The 24,535-nt window shown below is 45.0% G+C and overlaps 1 protein-coding gene across 2 annotated transcripts; it reads left to right on the forward strand.

Annotated features, from left to right (window-relative positions):
* Positions 1 to 17,711: 17,711 nt before the first annotated feature.
* On the forward strand, positions 17,712 to 23,965 carry LOC127298503 (uncharacterized). 2 transcript variants are annotated; one of them, XM_051328352.2, is made up of 9 exons: positions 17,712 to 19,146; positions 19,211 to 19,282; positions 19,384 to 19,455; positions 19,556 to 19,609; positions 20,222 to 20,334; positions 20,398 to 20,550; positions 20,636 to 20,765; positions 20,877 to 20,925; positions 23,669 to 23,965. In XM_051328352.2, exons 1-8 carry the CDS (start codon positions 17,874 to 17,876, stop codon positions 20,894 to 20,896), a joined length of 1,887 nt encoding a protein of 628 aa, XP_051184312.1. In that variant the 5' UTR covers positions 17,712 to 17,873; the 3' UTR covers positions 20,897 to 20,925; positions 23,669 to 23,965. The 2 variants fall into 2 exon arrangements, with proteins under 2 accessions (XP_051184312.1, XP_051184313.1); XM_051328353.2 differs by lacking the exon at positions 19,384 to 19,455.
* Positions 23,966 to 24,535: the final 570 nt, after the last annotated feature.

The following is a 24,535-nucleotide window of genomic DNA, read 5'->3' on the forward strand; positions in this document are numbered from 1 at the left end:
GTCTTGAAAGTACTATTCATGAAAAGTCTTTGCTATATGATTCAGTTGTTTACTCATTGCATTACCATTGCTTCGAATCGCTGCATTCATTACATGTGGTTATAATAGTATGATCAAGATTATGATGGCATGTCACTTCAGAAATTATCTTTGTTATCGTTTACCTACTCGGGACGAGTAGGAACTAAGCTTGGGGATGCTGATACGTCTCCAACGTATCGATAATTTCTTATGTTCCATGCTACTTTATTGATGATATCTACATGTTTTATGCATACTTTATGTCATATTTATGCATTTTCCGGCACTAATCTATTAACGAGATGCCGAAGAGCCAGTTGTTGTTTTCTGCTGTTTTTGGTTTCAGAAATCCTTGTAAGGAAATATTCTCGGAATTGGACGAAATCAACGCCCAGGATCTTATTTTTCCACGAAGCTTCCAGAACACCGGGGGAGATATGAAGTGGGGCGACGAGGCGGCCACACGCTAGGGCGGCGCGGCCTAGGCCTTGGCCGCGCCGGCCTACTGTGTGAGCCCCTCGCGTCGCCCCTAAACCTACCTCTCCGACTATAAGAAGCCTTTGTTGATAATAACCCCAGTACCGAGAGCCACGATACGGAAAACCTTCCAGAGACGCCGCCGCCGCCAATCCCATCTCGGGGGATTCAGGAGATCGCCTCCGGCACCCTGCCGGAGAGGGGAATCATCTCCCGGAGGACTCTTCACCGCCATGGTCGCCTCCGGAGTGATGAGTGAGTAGTTCACCCCTGGACTATGGGTCCATAGCAGTAGCTAGATGGTCGTCTTCTCCTAATTGTGCTATCATTCTTGGATCTTGTGAGCTGCCTAACATGATCAAGATCATCTATCTGTAATGCTACATGTTGTGTTTGTTGGGATCTGATGAATATGGAATACTATGCTATGTTGATTATCAATCTATTATCTATGTGTTGTTTATGATCTTGCATGCTCTCCGTTACTAGTATAGGCTCTGGCCAAGTTTTTGCTTGTAACTCCAAGAGGGAGTATTTATGCTCGATAGTGGGTTCATGTCTCCATTAAATCTGGGGGAGTGACAGAAACCTCTAAGGTTGTGGATGTGCTGTTGCCACTAGGGATAAAACATCAATGCTATGTCTAAGGATGTATTTGTTGATTACATTACGCACCATACTTAATGCATTTGTCGGTTGTTTGCAACTTAATACTGGAGGGGGTTCGGATGATAACCTGAAGGTGGACTTTTTAGGCATAGATGCATGCTGGATAGCGGTCTATGTACTTTGTCGTAATGCCCAATTAAATCTCACAATACTCATCATAACATGTATGTGCATGGTCATGCCCTCTTTATTTGTCAATTGCCCAACTGTAATTTGTTCACCCAACATGCTTATTCTTATGGGAGAGACACCTCTAGTGAACTATGGACCCCGGTCCATTCTTTTAATCGAATACAATCTACTGCAATACTCGTTCTACTGTTCTCTGCAAACAATCATCATCCACACTATACATCTAATCCTTTGTTACAGCAAGCCGGTGAGATTGACAACCTCACTGTTACGTTGGGACAAAGTGTCTTGGTTGTGTTGTGCAGGTTCCACGTTGGCGCCGGAATCCCTGGTGTTGCGCCGCACTACACTCCGCCGCCATCAACCTTCAACGTGCTTCTTGGCTCCTACTGGTTCGATAAACCTTGGTTTCTTACTGAGGGAAAACTTGCCACTGTACGCATCACACCTTCCTCTTGGGGTTCCCAACGGTCGCGTGCTGTACGCGTATCAACATCCAACTCAAATCATAACTCAGTGAATAAGTATTCTGTGAAATATAGCCTAAGAGACCTACACGGTGCACACACTGTCACCTTTACACACGTGGGACAAGGAGTCTCCGGAGATCACATAAGTAAAATCCACTTGAATAGCATAACGACATCTAGATTACAAAGCTCATCATATGGATCTCAATCATGTAAGGCAGCTCATGAGATCATTGTATTGAAGTACATGGGAGAGAGAGAGATGAATCACATAGCTACCGGTACAGCCCTTAGCCTCGAGGGAGAACTACTCCCTCCTCCTCATAGGAGACAGCAGCGGCGATGAAGATGGCGGTGGTGTCGATGGAGATGCCTTCCGGGGGCAATTCCTCGTCCCGGCGGCGTGCCGGAACAGAGACTTCTGTCCCCCGAATCTTGGCTTCGCGATGGCGGCGGCTCTGGAACTTTTCTTGTATCGTGGCTTATTCCTTTAGGGTTTTCGCGACGGAGTCCTTAAGTAGGCGGAAGGGCAGCCTCGGAGGGGCCCTAGTGGGGCCAGACAATAGGGGGGCGCGCCCCCCACCTAGGCCGCACCGCCACCTTGTGTGGGGCCCACTTGGCTCTCCTCTGGCCCTTCTCCGATGCTCTGGAAGCTTCCTTGAAATATAAGATCGTGGGCGTTGATTTCGTCCAATTCCGAGAATATTTCCTTTGTAGGATTTCTGAAACCAAAAACAGCAGAAAACAGCAACTGGCCCTTCGGCATCTTGTCAATAGGTTAGTTCCGGAAAACGCATCAAAACGATATAAAGTGTGAACAAAACATGTAGGTATTGTCATAAAACAAGCATGGAACATCATAAATTATAGATACGTTGGAGACGTATCAGTCCTCGAGTCTAACCCTGGAAATTTAGATATACTCAGGTATAACCTCGAGTATTATACTAGCATTTTTTGTGTGCTTAGTTTTCCCCTTGAGTGTTAATACTGGCTAGTGCAATATGCTCAGTTTTACCCTCAAGTAACTAGTCAACAGAAAGTCAACAAATGAGATTAACTAGTTAAATGAGTCATTTAATGTGCAAAAAATTCCGAAAAATAGTGGCACATACTCATGGAGTCTTTACCACAAATTTCCAGTTCTCAAAACATAGATAAGTCATAGATAAATCAAGTTTTACCACAAATTGTCACTTCTCAAAGGCCTTCTCAAATCACCTAGTAGCTATGAAGGTGCATGGTTTTCCACAATAAGCCCTTCCCAAAACAGCTTTCCCCAAAACATACTTTGTCTAAATGAGGCCACAATTCTCACACTCATGTATATTTGTATTGCAAATAGTTTGAGATAGGCCAAGGTGGGTTTCATTGTACAAAACACGCATTTTCCATTTTTTAAATCTCATATTTGAATCCCTTAGTCTGTTTATTACATAGGTGCCCTTGGTTTCTTGATACTACTCAGTTTTGCCCTCTCCCTCCACAAATTCTCTCACACGTGCAACATTGCCCTGATTGGTCTAGCCCATGTCACGCGGATCGTGCCCGCCGATCGTTGATCGTATGATCTAACGGGCAGGATAACCCCTCTCTCTCTCTCTCTGTCGGCGGTTACCTTCCACTCTCTAAGTATGCTAAAGGGCGGTTTTCTGTATTCATTTTCACGCGCTAAAAATTATAAACTATTTTAGGCATTACTTTTCACGCAAAAAATGATAAACCATCACCGATTTGTTGTAGCCATTAATTTTCACGCAAAAAATGATAAACCATCACCGATTTGTTGTAGCCATTAATTTTCACGAAAAAAATGATAAACCATCACCGATTTGTTGTATCCATTACTTTTCACGCAAAAAATGATAAATCATCACCGATTTCTTGTAGCCATTACTATTCACAGTAAAAATGATAAACGAACCAATCTATCTATCTCTGTATTTGAAGTTTGGAAGGGTTCACCATCTAGTTATGTTAACTTTCGAGGTTTTGACCTGAAAACAAATGGGTATTATAAAGGGAAATAAAAAGTTCAAAAAAATGTAAAAACGAAACAATCTACCTATCTTTGTATAGAAGATCATCTGTATGATTTTTGAGGTCATTTAGAGAAGGTAGAAAAAAATCCCTTTTGAGAAGGTCGAAAAAACCTAACTTGTTACAAAAGCTTGTTTCAGTGAGACCTAACCAAATTTGGCATACATTATGCCATATCTATAACTGAAAGGGAAAGTTTTACAAAATTTGAAATTTAGGGCGAAAATGATGCCATACCTGATGCTGTTTTTCGAGGTTTTGACCTGAAAATCAATTGGGTATAATAAAGGGAAATAAAAAGTTCGGAAAATATAAAAACGAAACAATCTATCTATCTATGTATAGAAGATCAGCTGTATGAAATTTGAGGTCATTTAGAGAAGGTAGAATAAATCACCTTGTTAGAAAAGCTGGTTTCAGTGAGACGAAACAGCATGCGTTTAAGCAAAGTGATTTTTTTCGAACATCTCCAAATGAACCCAAATTTGCTATACATGATGCCATACGTGTAACAACAAGGAACCCTATCTAAAAAGTGTCAAAAAGTTTGCCCAACCGTATAGCTCTATCAAAAAGAACCTCACCATGGCGCTAGTATAATTTTGGGCTTAGTTACAAACTTTCGTTACCTAACCTTCAACACGAAACTTGTTTCAAATCACTTTTGGCGTACAAGAAACAAATCCCACCTTGATTCGAGCACCACAGCGTCTAAACTTTGCCGATGCCGATATCGGCATGGTCAGAACGGCTATGCTCGCCGCCACTGCTAGGTCACCGTCGGGATGCACCCTCAATCCCGTCCCCTCATTCGATCACTGACACACCAGAGATACCGCCGAGGCCAATGCCGAACGTACATGCTGATGCCAATGCCGAACATGCATGCACGCCGCCCCGCTATGCTGGACGCCACAGACCACCGCGAGGTCTTTCCCTTCGCCACCACACTCTTCTAGCACCCATCTATACACGCCAAAAAGGAGAGACACTAGTTTTCTCTACATTGCTCGCGTTCGTGTCGGACACGGTCAGTCAAAGTTTTGAGGTAGTCGTCGATGTCGTCGACCATTTCTTCTCTTCTTTGCATGGTTAAACGCGTCTAGTTCATATCTATCTAATGCGTCTGGTCTCGCCTCATGCAGTTCTTTGTGGACGTCGATCTCATCTCGGCACCCCGCAGGCCACCTCCTCCGTGCCATCGCTGTAGAGCTCCGTTTAAAAATCTATTCCTACCCGTGTATTGCCCCTTGTATCAGCGCCATAGCCCACTTGTCATTCGATATACCGAAGCCCCACTCGTGCACGTTTTGGTCAGGGATACAGCGATGCTTATGGTCAAACAAAGATGGATGGTCTGACGTGTCTTTGCGGGCTCTACGTGGCCTCACTAGTCAGAAGATAACGGTCAACCGTTGGGCAACCGGCCGTTACAGCACCTGTGATGGTTTCAGACAAGGTCTTGGGGAAAACTGAGGAAAAACTAAGGAGCTGGGGAAAACTGAGCACAACTAAGGAACCGAGGGCACGGAAATGGAAATCCCTAAAATTTAGAGTGCGTTTCCCCACATCTATGGTTGCTCCCAAGAGTTTCAGCAGGGATCTTCCAAGTGTGATTTGTCCTGTCCCTACACATTCAATAATGAGATAATCAGTGGATACCGTTCTTCCAAGAAAGGTTGTGAACACACTCAGACATAATATCACAACGGGCATAAAAAGTTTCACCACAAATAGCAACTTTAATAGCAGGGTCCCACATTGAAGGTTCAAAGTTTACTGGGACATAATCAAAATGCTCACGAATCTGACTATACCCTTCTTTTAAACAAGATATATTTGTCTCGAGAGTGTTTAATCTATTATAAATACATGCAAGAGATGAATCAGACTTATTAGCTGAGCTAGATGACGCAACCAATTTTTTATGGCATTAAAAGCTTGATCCCCATCGCAGTGAAGGAAATCTCCTCCCACTACAGCATCCAAGGCATATCTATAGCGAAGAATAAGCCCAAAATAAAAGTTACTAAGAAGCAGGCTTAGAGTCATTTTAGGTTCAGTTTTACCATAGGAATCAAAAATTCTAGACCAAGCTTCTTTAAAACTCTCCTCATCCCCTTGTTTAAAAGTAAAGATCAATTCCTCAGGTGACAGAGTAACAAGTACATGACTAGTCATGATAACAAAATAAATTAAATGTAAGTAACTAATTTTTTTTATGTTTTTGATATAAAGAAAGCAAACAAAACATAAAATAAAATAAAGTAAAGCAAGAAAATAAACAAAGTAAAGAGATTGGATGTGAGAGACTCCCCTTGCAGCGTGTCTTGATATCCCCGATAACGGCGTCAGAAAAAGAGTTGCTGGCGTGCAGTTGACGTGGGAGTTAGAAATCTATATGGTGTAACTTTTCTTCAGGTCCCGGCAACGGCGCCAGAAAAATAGTTGCTTGTGACGGTAAAGCACACATCCGTTGGGAACCCCAAGAGGAAGGTGTGATGCGTATAGCAGCAAGTTTTCCCTCAGTAAGAAACCAAGGTTATCGAACCAGTAGGAGATGAATGCCACGTGAAGGTTGTTGGTGGAGGAGTGTAGTGCGGCGCAACACCATGGATTCCGGCACCAACGTGGAACCTGCACAACACAATCAAAATACTTTGCCCCAACTTAACAGTGAGGTTGTCAATCTCACCGGCTTGCTGTAAACAAAGGATTAAACGTATGGTGTGGAGAATGATGTTTGTTGGCGAAGAACAGCAGTGAACAATGATTGCAGTAGATTGTATTTCAGATGTAAAAGAATGGACTGGGGTCCACAGTTCACTAGTGGTGTCTCTCCAATAAGATAAATATCATGTTGGGTGAACAAATTACAGTTGGGCAATTGACAAATAGAGAGGGCATAGCAATGCACATACATATCATGATGACTAATATGAGATTTACTTAGGGCATTACGACAAAGAACATACACCGCTATCCAGCATGCATCTATGCCTAAAAAGTCCACCTTCGGGTTAGCATCCGCACCCCTTCCAGTATTAAGTTGCAAACAACAGACAATTGCATTAAGTACTGTGCGTAATGTAAACAATACAAATATCCTTAGACAAAGCATTGATGTTTTATCCCTAGTGGCAACAGCACATCCATAACCTTAGAACTTTCTGTCACTGTCCCAGATTCAATGGAGGCATGAACCCACTATCGAGCATAAATACTCCCTCTTGGAGTTACAGGTATCAACTTGGCCAGAGCCTCTACTAGCAATGGAGAGCATCCAAGATCATAAACAACACATATATGATAGATCAATAATCAACTTGATATAGTATTCCATATTCATCGGATCCCAACAAACACAACATGTAACATTACAAATAGATGATCCTGATCATGATAGGCAGCTCACAAGATCTAAACATGATAGCACAAGAGGAGAAGACAACCATCTAGCTACTGCTATGGACCCATAGTCCAAGGATGAACTACTCACGCATCAGTCCGGAGGCGGGCATGGTGATGTAGAGCCCTCCGGTGATGATTCCCCTCTCCAGCAGGGTGCCGGAGGCGATCTTCAGAATCCCCGAGATGGGATTGACGACGGCGGCGTCTCAGTATGTTTTCTCGTATCGTGGCTCTCGGTAGTAGGGTTTTCGCGACGGAGAAATTATATAGGCGAAGGGGCAGAGTCGGGGGACGCTCGAGGGTCCCACCCCATAAGGCGGCGCGACCAGGGGTGGGGCCGCGCCCCCCTATGGTGTGGCCGCCTCGTCGCCCCTCTTCGTCTCCTCTTCGGACTTCTGGAAGGCTCCGTGGAAAATAAGACCATGGGCTTTTGTTTCGTCCAATTCCGAGAATATTTCCTGTGTAGGATTTCTGAAACCAAAAATAGCAGAAAACAGGAACTGGCGCTTCGGAATCTTGTTAATAGGTTAGTGCCGGAAAATGCATCAAAATGATATAAAGTGCATATAAAACATGTGAGTATTGTCATAAAACTAGCATGGAACATAATAAATTATAGATACGTTTGAGACGTATCAATGTTATAGTGGACACTTCCGAACGTCAAGCCTAAGCCTCCTTGCAGATCCGAAAAGGTCGGGCGAGACGATTCCTTATGTGGAGTAAACTCGAAGGACCCGAATCGAATCGAGTTCCCCGAGCTTGGCGATGAAGAAGCCGGCGGAGACGTCGGCGGTGTTGACGAAGCTGCCGATGACATGATCGAACTTACCGATGCTGGGTCTTGTGCCAACAGGGTTCCCACAGACGACGCCAATTGTCGAGGGTACTCCCCGGCAATGCCCTCCGTTTAGGGCTTAGGGTAGATGGAATCCTCTAGGCTGACACGAGACATCGATTATCAAACAAGCGGGGAGAGCGATTTACCTAGGTTCGGGGCCCTCGATGAGGTAAAACCCTTACGTCCTGCCTGTCTGATCTTGATTATGAAAATATCGGGTTACAATGGGGTGCCGAAGATTTCGGCTATGATCTCGTCGAGAGACTAAGTTCTGTAATGACCTAGCTCTAGACTTGCGGTGGCTATGATTACTATGATTGCGTGTGTCCCTCGGCAACCCCTCTCCTGGCCCTTATATTGGGAGCCAGGTCTCGAGAGTATTGTCCAGGTACGACTAGGTTACAAAGAGCCCTAGATCTAAACTTTCCTTGTATTCTTCATCTTCTTGCCTTGTCCTTCAAGAATCCTTCTTCGGAACCGACGTAACGGACCACCTGGTAGTCGAGTGCCTTCATGGGCCCCTGGCTGGGCCGTAACAGGTAGTACAATACTAGTTACCCGAAGGGTAATACCCACATCACCTGGTGGCGGCAGCGATGGAGGAGCCGACAAACCCCGCTGGCGGCCATCAGCGCGGCGAGAGTAGCTGCGGCACTAGAGGAGTGGCAAGTACCAACACGGAGAGCGTTGTCGAAGATCTGGACGAGCTGTGGCCATTCTGCCCATCATCGACGGCGGTGGATTTGCTCACCAAGGTATGGGTGGACAATCCCGCGACTTCCGAGCGCTTCACCTACGGCTTCGGCGGCTTAGAGTAAGATCTTGTACCCACTCTCGTAGGTTGGATTATCTCCCGCATCGCTGTACTTTTTTGGATTAGGGTTTGCCGTATGAGTGATTGCTAAAATGTGCTCTCTTTATTTTGTCTGTCTAGTTTGGATAATGAAGTATGGGAGGTCATAATAAATTTGGATGGGGTAGATAACCTTGAGAGGAGAATAGGGCATGATGACATTACATATCAGCAGATTGTTGCCATGATTGAGGTCAGGGGATATAGCATTTTAGATAACATCTATTGCAGACACCTAGATGGGCATGATGTATTAGTTGAGAACAGTGCAAGAATCTATGAACTGCTGGACATGTTTCAATCTAGTCGAGTGTTAAGCTTGACTCTAAAGAGAAGAGCTGTTGTTGGTAAGAAGCAGACTTGTGCAGAGCCAAGTGGCAGTGTAGTTGACAATGACAATGAAGGCCAACTATTGTTAAGTCAAGCTGCCAGTAATGTAGGATCTCAATTTCCTTACATGTGCACTCAAGAAGGTATAAGTGTTTAGAAGGGAAAGACGGTACAGAATGATGCACAAGATGATGCCAATATATTTTTCGACATGGGAGAGGCAGACTTTGCTGCAATGGATGAGCTAAGAAGGATGGAAGAAGTGGAAATAGCTGAGAAGATTGAGGAGATGAGAAGGATTCAAGAGGATCCATTTCTTCACTGTGAAGGTGACACCGATATTGAAGATATTTATGTAGTTCCAGATTTGAATGAAGCAGCTAACGAACCTGAACTGGAACTTGAACCTATGAAGAAAAGCAGAAGACGGTTAAAAGAGGACCCGGACCAACAACGAGATGTCATTCGTCTGTGCAAATTGATGACATCTCTAAGAGCACTAAGCTCCCAGGGTTGGGAGAGCTTACGGTTCCTCCGCAGGTCACTTTCATAGGCCCCACGTGAACAGAAGATTGGATTTGTTTTACTGATCATTTGGTTGACCCTCGACAGGTCTTGGACAACCTATTGGACGATGTCCAAAATGGTTCCCATACTAAGGAATTGTGCCATCACGGTCCCTCTTCTTGCTAAACGAGTCCATATACGGTCTTAATGTTGCATGCCGCCTCCAATGGCACAACGAGCGCCGCTTGTCCGAGCAGCCACGTGAAGATACAGCTCTCCCTAGAGCTGAGCTGCCTCCTTGGCTGGAAGGCGATTCCGAACATGGCTGTGATGAGCGCGCACATGCCGCAGGTGAATGTCCGTGCGGCAAGCGTGACCGTGCGTTTTGGCCGGTGCGACGTCGACGACATAGGGCCCAGGCCAGCAGCATAGAGGGTGAGCACGACGAGCACCGGGCGCAGGGTACTTCTCAAGCTTGCGCATGGGCGGACCCAGAGAAAATTTTGACTGGGGGCATACTATTTGACTATTTGAGTGGGGGCACTTTTGCTATGAATTTTCATAATTTAAGTAATTTCTCTTCAAAACATGTATAACTACTAAGGGATTTCAAAATTTTAGGCCCCCACTCAGCTGTACCTGGGTCTGCCCCTGAGCTTGCGGATGTCCCCATTGCCACGCACATTCACGGCGGCGCCGGAAGCGAGCTGCGCGGGCAGTACGGCTCAGTTATCAACTATGGCAGCCAACGACCGCACAGACGATAGGCGAAATGTGTGCACAGCGGATCCCGAACGCAGCCGGCGTGAGCACCGGAAACGGCACACAGTGCACGACCGGCGCCGGCGTGTTCGTGAGCACGAGGATGGCGAAAACCACGAGACTCGCGACGCAACGGAGACGACCTAGATCACAGAAATGCCAAGGTCCACGAAGCTGCCCGCAAAGTAGTACCCAACATGGCAGAGCACAAGAAGAAACCGTTGGAGGAAGATGAGGACGATGTCATAGGACGCCAAGCGTCCTGGCTGCATTCAAAGGGAGGGGAGGAGCAGCGCGACAAATCGAAGGCGATGGCGTTCTCTCTCGCTCGCGACAATCCTTTACCAAGGAGCAAACCTTCTTTCAAAAAATTTGGTTTCCTTTTCTTTTCATCTTGGCTTGCATTGTTATCTTCTCAACTATGCCCCAGAACCATATGCTATTTGCTCAGTCTATGAATTTTGCTCAAGCTGAAAAACAAACTATTTTCAAGTGCAATCCTTTGTCAAATCCATTTTGAGATCCATTGTTGTTCTTGAGAAAATAATACAGATTTACTTCCGCCATTTCATTTAGTGCCCATCATTCATAATATGGAACACCACGTAAATAGCAAAAACGGCGCAGCAACGCGCGCGAGGTCCTTCTAGTACTAGACTACATGCCATCATCGGATGAAGATGAGTTCCCTGGTTTTCTAAAGGATGAAGATGATTATTATTTTCAACCAATCACAATGGTGTCACCAAAGGGTAGAAAGAGTCGAAGGAAGAAAATCCCCCCAAGAAAATGGTATGAGGAGAAGAGGCTTCAACCACATGAACAATTGTGTTTGAAAATGTGTTTTACCAATATATGTGCAACAATTCATAAATGCTTTGATTGATTTGCACATAGAAAAAAGCAGAAACTACATGTACCACATGAACTCCAACATAAGGATCATTGTGAAGTGCATAAAGGAGAAGTGTCCTTTCTACATGTCAGCATCTGAGATCAAAGGTGAGAAGACATTTGTGCTTCGTAAGATGAAGATTCACCATACCTTTCCTACAACCACTGATTCAACAAGGGTCAGTGCTAGATGGTTGGCACATAAATATGAAAGTTTGTTCAGATCAGATACAAACACAAGAATTCAGACTTTGATTGATAGTGCAAGGCAACACTATGGTGTCGAAGTCTCAAAGATGACTGCCTACAGGGCAACGTGGATGGATGTTGATGTTGTGCTAGGTTATCACAAGGTGTGAGGCTAAGATACTTTGCCCAAACAGTAGTTGATACTAACCCTGGCAGTAGGGTTATGTATTGTAACAACTGTCACTCCAGCTCCATCTTTACAGAACCCTCATCCAGGTCTACATTTCATGGACTTTTCTTCCGCATCAATGGAGCCAGGGAGGGTTTTCTAAAAGGTTGCCAACCTTTCATAGGTGAGATTTTCTTACAAAATAAATGGTTTGCATTCTCGAATGGTAGTAGATGCATGGCTGATTTATTAAACTTCATAGATGCAGGGTTGGATGGTTGCTTTATTAAACTATGCACTGGGGCTCAAATCTTAGCCGCAACTGGCCGTGATGGAAATAATAATATGTACCCTATAGCCTTTGTTGTGGTTCCTAAAGAAGATACAACCAACTGGTGATGGTTTTTGACTCATCCGAAATATGCTTTAGGTGGGGAATCAGGAGATTTTGGCTACTACACTATTGTGTCAGACAGACAAAAGGTTTGCAACTCTCTTCCTTTTACATTGTGAAGTACCAACTCTCTTCCCTTTACATTGTCAAGTACCAAATGCGACTGTCTGAGCTATATTTTTCCTATGTTCTATGTATATAGGGCCTTCATAAATTAAGCAATAAGTCAAGTATTTCCTAACTATCCTCAGAGTTACTGCCTATGGCATATATATGCCAACTTTCAAACTGTTGGGTTTAGGGGTGAGGATTTGAAGAAATGCATGGATGCAGCCGCTTATGCCTACCACAAAGATCATTTTGATGTTGCCATGGCAAATTTGAAGGCAGAGAGTGAAGAAGCTTGGACATGGCTAAGTAAAATCCCTGTGCACACATGGGCCATGCATGCTTTCGACACCAACTGCAAGACATATTTGGTCGCGAACAACCTCAACAAAGTATTCAATAGGTACATTCTGAATGTAAGGAAGAAGTCAATCAAAACCATGATTGAAGGGATAAAGAACAAGCAGATGACTAGGCATCATGAAAAAACGGTAGGTGTAGGTACAACTAGATGGGAAATTACTCCTCACTCCACATAGATGCTTGAGCTGTCGAAGAAGTACTCTACATTTTGCACACCAAGGATTTCAGATGCTGATTTGTGGCAAGTTACTAATAGGAAGGTTGATGCAATTCATGAAGTCAATCTGGTTGCAAGGACTTGTGGATATAGGAGATGGGATGTCACTGGTATGCCTTGCAACCATGCTGTGAGTGCTATAATCAAAGCAAAGCAAGTTTCAGAGGAGTATGTGAACCCATTTTTCAAGAAGTAGATGTATGTTGAAGCATACAAGCCAATCATCTACCCAGTTTTGGGACAACATGATTGGACAAAGACAGAAACTCCAGACATCATACCACCAGAGTTCTACATTTCCAAAGGCAGGAAGGCAGAGAAGAGGAGGAAGCGAAAAAATGAGGTGACAAAACCCAAATACGCATCAAGAATGGGAACCATTACTTACTCGAACTACAATCTCCAGGGACACAAGTATACCAACTGCCTCAAGGAGTTGAGGCCAGATCTTGTGATCAGAAAAAACAAGCATGTGGTAAATATTTGACTTCATAATTGTTTTGCTTTTGTACACATTTGACTTGATAATTGTCTTACCTATTTAACTTGTATCTCCTGTTTTACTTGTAATAGCCTGCAACACAAGCTCCACCATCTAATGCTGCTCAAGCGAGTCCACATGCTGCGGCACATGCTGCAGCACATGCTACTCCACATGCTCCACATGCTGCAGCTCAAGCGGCTCCACATGCTCCTAGACAACCTTTTGTGCCACCAAGGATGGTTGCACAAGATGGGCGACAAGAATAAGTACCAGGTCCAGCTTACACAAGGAGCAGAACATGGGGATACTTCAACCGTGGCTATGTCAATCATGAAGCGGAAGGACAATCTTCAAACAATTGTGGCTAGAAACAGATGTTCATGTTGTCAAACATCTATGTTGTAATGGACAACCTTATTGCATTACTCCATTCGATGTCAATCTACCGAGCTATGAGCGACCTGGCAACTTTAAGTGATGAAGACATTCTGTTGAATGCTGCTATGAGTTTATTAGTCGAATGTTGTTCTGAATTTATCAGTCGAGCAGTTGAATGATGTTCTAAATTTATCAGTCGAATACGACCATTAAGTGGCGACGCCGCCGTCGACGTGCTGACCACGCCAACCACAAACGGGCGGCGCCGCCGTGCCCTTGTCACAAAATTGTAACAAGAGGCTCACAAAATTGAAACTTGGGCTGAATTTCACATGTTTAGTGTCGTAGCTGTTGAATAATAACCTAGGCGACCATTAAGTGTCGCCGCCGTCGACGTGCTGACGACGGCAACCACAAACGGGTGGCGCCGCCCTGCCCTTTAACATATATAAGTACCATATAAAACTGAGACTCAATCAACGACATAGGATGTTTGACAAAATCAACGACATAAGATACCATATATATAAGTAGCACCATGATGACGCGTAAAGCACACGCCCGTTGGGAACCCCAAGTGGAAGGTGTGATGCGTACAGCAGCAAGTTTCCCTCAGTAAGAAACCAAGGTTTATCGAACCAGTAGGAGTCAAGGAACACGTGAAGGTCGTTGGTGACGGAGTGTAGTGCGGCGCAACGCCAGGGATTCCGGCGCCAACGTGGAACCTGCACAACACAATCAAAGTACTTTGCCCCAACGTAACAGTGAGGTTGTCAATCTCACCGGCTTGCTGTAAAGAAAGGATTAAATGTATAGTGTGGAAGATGATGTTTGCTTGCGAAGAACAGTAAAGAACAATGTTTGCAGTAGATTGTATTCAGATGTAAAAGAATGGACCGGGGTCCACAGTTCACTAGTGGTGTCTCTCCAATAAGAAATAGCATGTTGGGTGAACAAATTACAGTTGGGCAATTGACAAATAGGGAGGGCATAACAATGCACATACATATCATGATGACTACTATGAGATTTAATCAGGGCATTACGACAAAGTACATAGACCGCTATCCAGCATGCATCTATGCCTAAAAAGTCCACCTTCGGGTTAGCATCCGCACCCCTTCCAGTATTAAGTTGCAAACAACAGACAATTGCATTAAGTATGGTGCGTATTGTAATCAACACAAATATCCTTAGACAAAGCATTGATGTTTTATGTCACTGTCCCAGATTCAATGGAGGCATGAACCCACTATCGAGCATAAATACTCCCTCTTGGAGTTACAAGTATCAACTTGGCCAGAGCATCTACTAGCAACGGAGAGCATGGAAGAACATAAACAACACATATATGATAGATTGATAATCAACTTGACATAGTATTCCATATTCAACGGATCCCAACAAACACAACATGTAGCATTACAAATAGATGATCTTGATCATGATAGGCAGCTCACAAGATCTAACATGATAGCACAATTAGGAGAAGACAACCATCTAGCTACTGCTATGGACCCATAGTCCAAGGATGAACTACTCACACATCAATCCGGAGGCGATCATGGTGATGAAGAGTCCTCCGGGAGATGATTCCCCTCTCCGGCAGGGTGCCGGAGGCGATCTCCTGAATCCCCCGAGATGGGATTGGCGGCGGCTGCGTCTCTGGAAGTATTTCCGTATCGTGGCTCCCGGTAATAGGGTTTTCGCGACGGAGAGTATATGTAGGCGGAAGGGCAGCGTCGGTGGAGGCACGAGGGCCCCACACCATAGGGCGGCGTGGGCCCCACCCAGGCCGCGCGGCCCTGTGGTGTCGGCGCCTCGTCGCCCCACTTCGTAACCCCTTTCGGTCTTCTGGAAGCTCCGTGGAAAAATAAGACCCTGGGCGTTGATTTCGTCCAATTCCGAGAATATTTCCTTTGTAGGATTTCTGAAACCAAAAACAGCAGAATACAGCAACTGGCTCTTCGGCATCTCGTCAATAGGTTAGTGCCGGAAAATGCATAATAATGACATAAAGTGTATATAAAACATGTGAGTATCATCATAAAATTAGCATGGAACATAAGAAATTATAGATACGTTTGAGACGTATCAAACCATAACAAGAATAACAGTCTCATACATAGCTTACAATGTCAATATATTAACTTCAAAGGTACACAACATGGTTCAACACGAATTAACACATATTAGTCTAGCTTCAGCAAGATACAACATAGTAGTTAAAGACATCATTCCTGGCATATTCCAGCAATCATCTTCATCTTTTCCTTGTTGACATGGTGAGCTTTCAGGCCACAACATAATATTCTAGCTTCTTCTTCTCTTTCTTCAAACTAGCAACTTGCCCATCTCCACTCCGCATCTTCGCAGCCTCTAGCTCAAACTCCAGCTTCTTCTTCTCTTCTTCAAGCCTGCCAACTTGTTCCTCTAACTTATGCATCTTCACAGCCTCCAACTCCAGCTTTTGATTGTCTTCCTTCAAACATGCAACTTGAGCTCTGCCTGCTGCCTCTTAGCATTCTCAAGCTCATGAGTGGTAGCCTCTGCAACATACTCCAAAGTGTCACCCAATTGCTTGTGCAGCTCCAAGTTTTTCTTCTCTAATTCCCTAGTCTTTAAGACTAGCTGGTAGTTTTTGTAGCAGCCTCCACACTCCCATGCATTCTGGAGTGCCTCTCTGACTCATACATAGACCACAACTTAACCAACACGTTCTTAAGTGGCAATGGCCACTCCTGGTCTACCCACACAACCTTATCACACATCACCTGCTCCTACAAATTAACTGAAATTTAGTACGCTACACAAATAATTAAACTAGGCAGTACAAGTAGACACATAAACTAACTAGTCAGTAGCACAAAATTATATAGCAATTTCACTAGGCAGTACCACAAAAAGATATAAACTAGCTAAATTTAAAACATTTAACTTAGCTACATTTACATAGGCAAGAAATAAATTTAACTGAGCTGTATCTGCATCAACAACAACATTTAACTTAGCACATATTTTTAACTAGGCACTAGCAATAGCAATTTGTACTAACAACTTTTAACTTAGCAAACATATTTGAACTAGGCATGCACAACAGCAATTTGTACGGACAAAAATTTGAAGTCACTAGAAATAGCAATTTCTACTAACAAAAATCAACTTGACCTACCTTGCATCCACATCTAAGGAATCTCCTTCCAGTATTCTTTGCTTCAAAGCAAACATATTTGTACATCGGCATGTCATGGTTGCAACGAATGTCAGAATCCTCATATCCAGTGAAATCTTGGTCTACAATGTTCTCTAGAATCTAAATTATTGGCAGAGAAAACAAGAATTAAACCTAAAATACCAAAAATCGGGGTGGGGCCATGACATGATGGGGCTAGGACACGTCGGAGCCGTCCAATGCTTTGCGGTGGTAGGCAACGCTCACATCGCGGCAAAAGGCAGCTTCGAACCAAAAAAAAATCCCAAATCACAGCAAACCCTAACCCTAACTATGCACTTGCCGGGCGGTGCGGACTGATGTCGTGCCCCTGGTCGAAATCCGACAGCAGGTTGTCCTAGCTGCTCTCCCCATCGTTCCATGAGGGCATGGCGACGAGGCAGGCCTGGCGGTGCGGCGGCGATGAACTTGAGCAAGGTCGAGACCTAACTAGCACGGGGAATGGGGACGAGAAAACGAGTTCGGTTCCGACCGGGTCGGAGCAGGGTGCTAAGTGGCTCGGTGCACTAACGCATGCGGAAACGGCCGTTTGGCCAGTTGGCACCGGACCAAAGTGCTAATTTCGCTTTCTGGGACGGTTTTACGCGATGTGCTTCTCTCCGCCCCAATGTAGGTACGGACATGTTAAAATTACCAAAACAGGCACCGATTCGCCTTAATTTGTGGTAGATCTCTGTAATTTACTCAAATTTCGGCTTGGCGTCGAACATTTGGGATTTTGGTCGTCCGGAGCATACAAATTGAGGATTCATTTTCCAAAATCAAAAGCCACCTTGCGGACGGGACACGCACCCTTCTTCCCCAACTGCGCGGCGCCCGGCATTTCTCCCACCTGCTCCCCGCGTTCCCCTCTTCCCCTCCTCCAAAAACCTCCACTAAACCCTAGAGAAATCCCACCTTCCGATCCACATCGCCACCAGAGTTCGGAGAAGATGGGAGGAATCCGACGAGAGCGTCGTGCTGCTGTGGCCGCGGCATCGGCATCGGCAGAAGAGTCGCTCCGCCGTAGCTGCGAGGAGGTCCTGCGCCTGAACGAGGAGGGGAACACGGCCGGGGCGAGCGGCCTCGCGCTGAAGCTTGTGGACCAGCACCCCAAGTCCGCGGCCCCCTGCAACTTGGTGGGCTATCTGATGGAGTCCGCCACATCCAAGGTACGGTACCAACTCGAGCAGCAGGATTCCGTCAGGGCCCGATCTGGGCAGCATGCCGATGCTGATCCCGATCCCGCGAGGATCGCGGAGGAACGCGCCAGAGCTGATGAGAGGGAAGTCGCCATATCCCACATGGCGGCCTGTCAAGAGGGGTGCGTCGCCTGGTACCGGAGGGCTTCCCAGCTCGCCCCCAGATGCCCTTACACGCGGGCGAACTGTGCCAGAGTACTTGGTATGTCTGACCACACCGCAGAGGCGTACAAGGAGTTTAGCGCTGCCGTTCACATCCGCAACCCCGAGGTTCCTGATAGAAACAATCCCTGGATGCATTCCACCGATGTAATGACAGACGAAGAGAAGAAGCTGTCCGCGATCGCCATGGCGCAGGATGAGTTTAACTGTTTCCTCCATCTTTCGGACACCAGGGTGTACACAGCTTGCCGCGATCTGCTGTACAACCTCCGCCAAGGCACTCCTGGGGTCAAGGCAAGGAATGAAGCACGCGATCTTGCTGCAAAGTACCCCTTCTCTGCACGTGCGAATCTGCTTCTGCCATATCTCATGCGATCCTTCATTGGTACATCTTCAAGTACGATACCAAAGGTGCAACAGTATAAACAGGTGCTTCGGGAGGTTGCTCAGATTGTTGACACGTTCCCGTCATCTATAGTGATATCCTTGTTTAGAGCTGAAGTCCTGTTTGCAATGGAGCGATATCTAGATGCATCAGTAGAGTGCCTCCGCGGACTCACGATTACGAGGCCAGATGATCCTGTTTCGCAGGTCATCCCGCCAGATTCTGCCTCTGGGTCTGGGCGAACTGAGAGAACACAAGTTGTCCTTGAAAAGCTCATCGATCTGTTGGAGAAAAGTGAGGAGAAAGTCGTTGATGCTGAGGAGATTGAGAAGCTTCAACAGGCTCTCTGCCTTAGACCCGAAGATCCTGAACTCAAGTGCCTAGTAAAGGGTCTTGTTGATGACTTGAACAAAAGCCTGTCGGAAGATCTCAACCTGAAGCTGAAACATGGAGAGCCAGTTCCGAGGGAGCAAAAATGTATTGTGTCGTTACATCATTTGCATGCACACTCTGAGTATGCACTAATCTGTTTCCGTGTCAGGTACCTCCTCAAAGAAGCAACCTATCAAGGTCCTTGGAAAAACGCCTGAGAACAAGAATATTGCTGAGAAAAGTATGAGTTTCTGCCCTTCTCAAAAAAGAAAAACTATTGAATCTGGTTCACCACACGCTACGCACATACTGAATGTCGTTTTTTTTTCTGTCTAATGTCAGGTACCTCCTCAAAGAAGCAACCTATAAAGGTCCTGGGAGAGAATGCTGAGAACAAGAATATTGCTGAGAAAAGTATGAGTTTCTGCCCTTCTCAAAAAAGAAAAACTATTGAATCTGGTTCACCACACGCTACGCACATACTGAATGTCGTTTTTTTTCTGTCTAATGTCAGGTACCTCCTCAAAGAAGCAACCTATAAATGTCCTGGAAGAGAATGCTGAGAAAGGTATGAGTTTGTGCCAATCTCGAATAAAAAGTAACTATTCAATCCCGACTTCGTGTCATGGATCTACAAGTCGCTTTTCCAATGTCAGACTAGGTTGGTCATTTCGACTAGTTTCCTGAGTTGACCGACTATTTCTGGACTAGTCTCGACTAGTCCTCCTTCCTGAGTCGTTCGACTCAAATTTTGCCTAATACAAGGCTCAGATCTTGAGGTCTGAGCTACCAGCTACAACGTACAGATATCTCAAGTGGTTTGCTCAGCTGATGCTGCAGCTCAAACCATGCTTTAAAATTACTAGCTATTTTGTATTCTTGTTACATGTGTTCTGTACCATATAGTATATACTGGCTGTTTTGTTACATGTCGGCTAGTCTATGAATAGTCTCAACTAGTCTATGAGTCGGTACCCCAACGACTCGGCTCGACTCGGCGACTCGTAATCCTTGCTAACTGTTTAGTACAAAAATTTGAACTAGCAAAAAAGGGCTAAAACCATGAGACCGTTTAGGCAACATATCGATGCACCCGAGGCTTCCGTGTATCCATGGTTGGATACACGGAAGCCTGAGATACTATTATCGTTCATTAATTAATCTTGTGTTATCATATTAGGTAAAGGTGATAAAGGGAAGTCTGCAATCACAATACCACAATCTGTTCTCTACAGTAACAAATATCAAAAGTTTACCAAGAAGAAAACGGAGGAGGCGGTCAGCCCCCTTCAGGTAATATGCTATATCTGCATTGAACTACTGCTGGGGCAATTTATTTAATTTGTTTTTATGTAGATAATGGGAAAACGGATAGTTCCACGGGAGACGGTGGACGTCTATGCTGATTATTGTTATCTCAGATCAACATGTTCAGTCAAAAAGGATATTTGTCATTTGTGTGTCTTTGAGGCACACAAATATTATAAGAATGACTTTTTCAAGGGAAATGTGAGTTATGGACTTGTCATATTGTATTTCGAGTGCAGCTGTAAGCATATCAATCCTATCATCATATATGCTTTCCACTTTGCAGATGATTTTGCATTGCCAGACCAAGCATGAAACAAGGACCATGAAATGTGATGTCCCCGAGTGCGATGTCAGGCTTAGGACAGAAGAGGAAAAGGAAGTTCACTATCATTACTGTCATGCAATTCACAAAGGTACATCGGTCTGCTCAATCCTGGCCTAATTAGTCTTATTATGCCCTTTCCTCTGACCCCTTCTTTCAGTTAAAAAAACTGATATAAATTCTTGATTCATTGTCTTCATAGATTGGTGGAAGCATTGGTAGGATACTTACTGGAAGCATCGGTGGATCAGGTCTGGTATAGTTATGCCTTTAATATCTCAAGTTAGTAGTGCTGCCGTGTACAGGAAAATGGAAATGTGGGTGACATCCAGGTCACTGCTGATTTAGCAGCCAAGGGCTGGCCGGGTGAGGTAGGGTACTCTTTATGTGGGGAGGTGGGGACGGCGGGTCATTCAATTTCTGAGTGTCCAGTTTCTCATTTTAACTGGTGGTGTATGAAAGATGCGTGTCAGGATCCCGATGGATCTGACCGGAAAAGGTTCATCAAGAATAAGAATTTGAGGGTAATTGAGGATAAAAAGAGATAAATTGCTGAAAAATAAAGATAAAATTAGGGTTCATATTTCTTGGTTGATTGCAAGGGGATACAAGGATAAGCTTATATAGACCTAACCAACTACAACATAACATAGGTGGAATACCGATACTACCCTTACAGCTAATAACCCACTACTCCATAGCACTACTAGTCCCTGACATTACTCCCCCCTCAAGACCATTGCTCAGCAATGGACAAGTTTCTTCAGAAACTTTCGTCATCATCAATTATCCACCAGAATTCATTTACCGTATCAAGGAGGTAGAAATGTAATGAAGATAACATCCATTTCTTGGACCTTAGCACAGTCCTGTGAAGATAGCAGCAACTTTGGATTGTAAATCTCCTGGATAAAGTCCCATTGGTCATGAAGGAAGATCATGGTGTATGGATATTCAGATAAGGAGATGCCACTATATGTCATACTAGTCCAGCACTATATGTCGGTACTGCTGTCATTCTTCAGAGGGGTCACAAGAAATGTTGAAGCTCGTGGATCCCATAGCAGTCTCGATTCTCTCTTGCAATGCTCAATACTGAGCTGGTTAGACCTTGTGGAAACTGAATTTGAGGCCTTTAGTACTGAAAAATTGCACGCCCTTGCATCATTTTCCAAACTAAATATACCAACAGTACCAACTATGGGCTTCCTAGCACTGAATGTTGTCTTGCTGCAACACTTGAGAGCCTCAAAAGTCTCCTGGTTCTCTTCTTCATATATCTGATGTTCAGGAGTATCAGTGAACACGTGAACAGACTCATTGGAGCCGCCATCTAACTCATCATCATCGAAGACAGCGAACACTGGCTTGGGAACATCTCGCTCTAAGGGATAATCCGCCGGCAGAGTAAAATACTTGTGCTCAGTTCCATCTGCTCGGAACAGACTGTGGCAATTGAGACTGTGAAGACTATAACATTCTGGCATTTCGTCAAGCACCTGGAGGGCAGCAGGAGCTGTTGGCACAGTCAAGGCACTGGCTGATTTTGGGACATCAAAAGATCCACCAAAAGAAGCGCTACTAGAGCTAGCTGGGGAGATTTCTGCTGCACCAATATTAGAGAGTACTGACGTAGACTCAGCCATTGCTATGCTTGCCGATGATGGTGTGAAGCCGACAGATTGTTTCCGGTTAGTCATGGTGTTTGACTTGGACGAGGGTACCATGTCCACCAGTTTGGAGATTCCACTTCTCAGGGATGCAAAAGAACGTTTTGATTGAGCATGGTACTCATCCAATCGTTGACTGATGTCGAGGAGCGACTTCTGAGCGAGCTTGAGCTGCAGCGCGAAGTCATTGAGGCCCGCGGAAACGCAGTCCGGCTGCATCCTGTTGGTGATGGTTGGGGAGGCAGGGTCGTTGCCGTAGGTGGCCAGGGTCGTACGCACCTCGTTCGCGACGTGGACACACGCGGCCTTGGAGTCGGAAGGGTCGGCGTGTGAGGTTGGTGTGGGGACAGGGACGACCTCATTAGGCGTGCTGCAGAAGAGGGGTATGGTGGCGCTAGTTGATCTCCACATGCAGACGGCCGAGGAGGTGGAGCAGCCGCAGTCTGGAGCGGGGAAGGAGGGAAAACCGCTCGCTGGCGTGGGAAAGGAGTAGGGAGGCGACGGTGCTAGTGCCGGGTAGGAGCAAGCTGATGGGGAGGTAGAGAACCCGCCGTAGCGGAAGGTGGGTGGGGATGTGAGGTGAGGTTTGCCATGGATTGGAGGACGAGCGAGCAGTGACCAATTTGGGTCGATTTGGGTGGGGATTGAGGAGGGGTAAGGGTGGTGGTAGGGGGCGGCGGAGGGTAGGCTGTAGGGGGCGTAAGCGGGATCAAGGAAGCTTCCAAACACTGATGTGGTGGTGGGGAAGGAGGAGGTAAAAGGCAGGGCCGCCATGGATGCGAATCCGGAGCTGGGGAGAAGAAGAAGCCACAGGGGAAATGTTTTGGATCTGAGAATCGGTCGCTCTGATACCACTTTGTCAGGATCCCGATGGATCTGACCGGAAAAGGATCACCAAGAATAAGAATTTGAGGATAATTGAGGATAAAAAGAGATAAATTGCTGAAAAATAAAGATAAAATTAGGGTTCATATTTCTTGGTTGATTGCAAGGGGATACAAGGATAAGCTTATATAGACCTAACCAACTACAACATAACAACATAGGTGGAATACCGATACTACCCTTACAGCTAATAACCCACTAGTCCATAGCACTACTAGTCCCTGACAATGCGTTGGGCTCGGAAAGGGCACCACTGGGTTTTGTTGATTTCATCCAGGTTACACTTCGTGCAACAGGGGCTAGAGCTAATCTGATGGGCTGGGGGTGTTTGGGGCTTTGTCTTAGTTGAATTGGACTTCTAGAAACGATGTAATTTCAATGGTAAAGTTGCACTTCCCCTTTTCACAATGTTTATAATATGATCAATTTGCTTTCACAGGGTAAGTTCAGGGCCAGTAACGATGAAGTGGACAGTCTTTGGTGGACAAGCTGAAGAAGATTGCATCTGACCACGTGTCGCAGAACATTGGTTCAGTAGGGAGTTGTATAATGTAGTCACTGTGTGGACATATATCAGGTTTTCAGTGTGTTTTGGTGGCTTTTCTACTATTTGCACTCGTTTTTCTCTCTTTTTGCGCTGCTTGGCAGAACTGGTAACCCGAGATGTATTCAGACTTGTGTGGTTCTTTCATAGAAAAAGCAGGGCCCATTACGTGGTAACTGACAGAAAAGTTCACGCTTTTTGGGTCAGATATTGGATCTACAATCAATCACAGAAACCAATGATGGTGTTGAAGAATAACATCTTACAATGGACTAGCAAATGCACAGGATACCAGTGTGAATAGTGGTGGTAGTATCGCATATGAACATTAGCTTGGGAAGCCAATGTTATTGCTAATCTGAGCTCCTGGAAAAGATATTGATCTTCAGATAATAATGACATTTGGTGAACAACGCATGGGTTATTGTGCAACGTCTCAAGTCTCTGGGTAAGTATGATGGTGCAGTGTGTGTGTCTATGTTGTGCATAGTGTTCTGGAAAAACCATTTTGTGGAATAATAAAAGCAAACAAAAATAACCGGTTAGAACAAAATGGTGGTTTTACTGACGAATTTGCAACAAATAGATAGTGGTATATTTTCAGTTGAAATATTACTGGTGCAACAAACAAATAAACATGCCAGATAGCTAATGGCCACCACATAACAAAGAAGTTTAAACCAAACAAACTGCTGAAACAACAAAGAAAGTTTAAACCAAAATTTATCCAAAACCAGTCGCATATGAACATTAGGTTGGGGA

The sequence above is a fragment of the Lolium perenne genome, chromosome 5 (assembly GCF_019359855.2).
Source record: "Lolium perenne isolate Kyuss_39 chromosome 5, Kyuss_2.0, whole genome shotgun sequence".
In the NCBI taxonomy this organism is placed as follows: domain Eukaryota; kingdom Viridiplantae; phylum Streptophyta; class Magnoliopsida; order Poales; family Poaceae; genus Lolium; species Lolium perenne.

Coding starts and splice junctions, on each gene's coding strand:
- LOC127298503 (XM_051328352.2), top strand. CDS start 17,874: ATGGGAGGAATCCGACGAGAGCGTCGTGCTGCTGTGGCCGCGGCATCG. Junction 19,456..19,555: donor CAAGAATATTGCTGAGAAAA/GTATGAGTTTCT, acceptor GTCTAATGTCAG/GTACCTCCTCAAAGAAGCAA. Junction 20,335..20,397: donor AGGCGGTCAGCCCCCTTCAG/GTAATATGCTAT, acceptor GTTTTTATGTAG/ATAATGGGAAAACGGATAGT.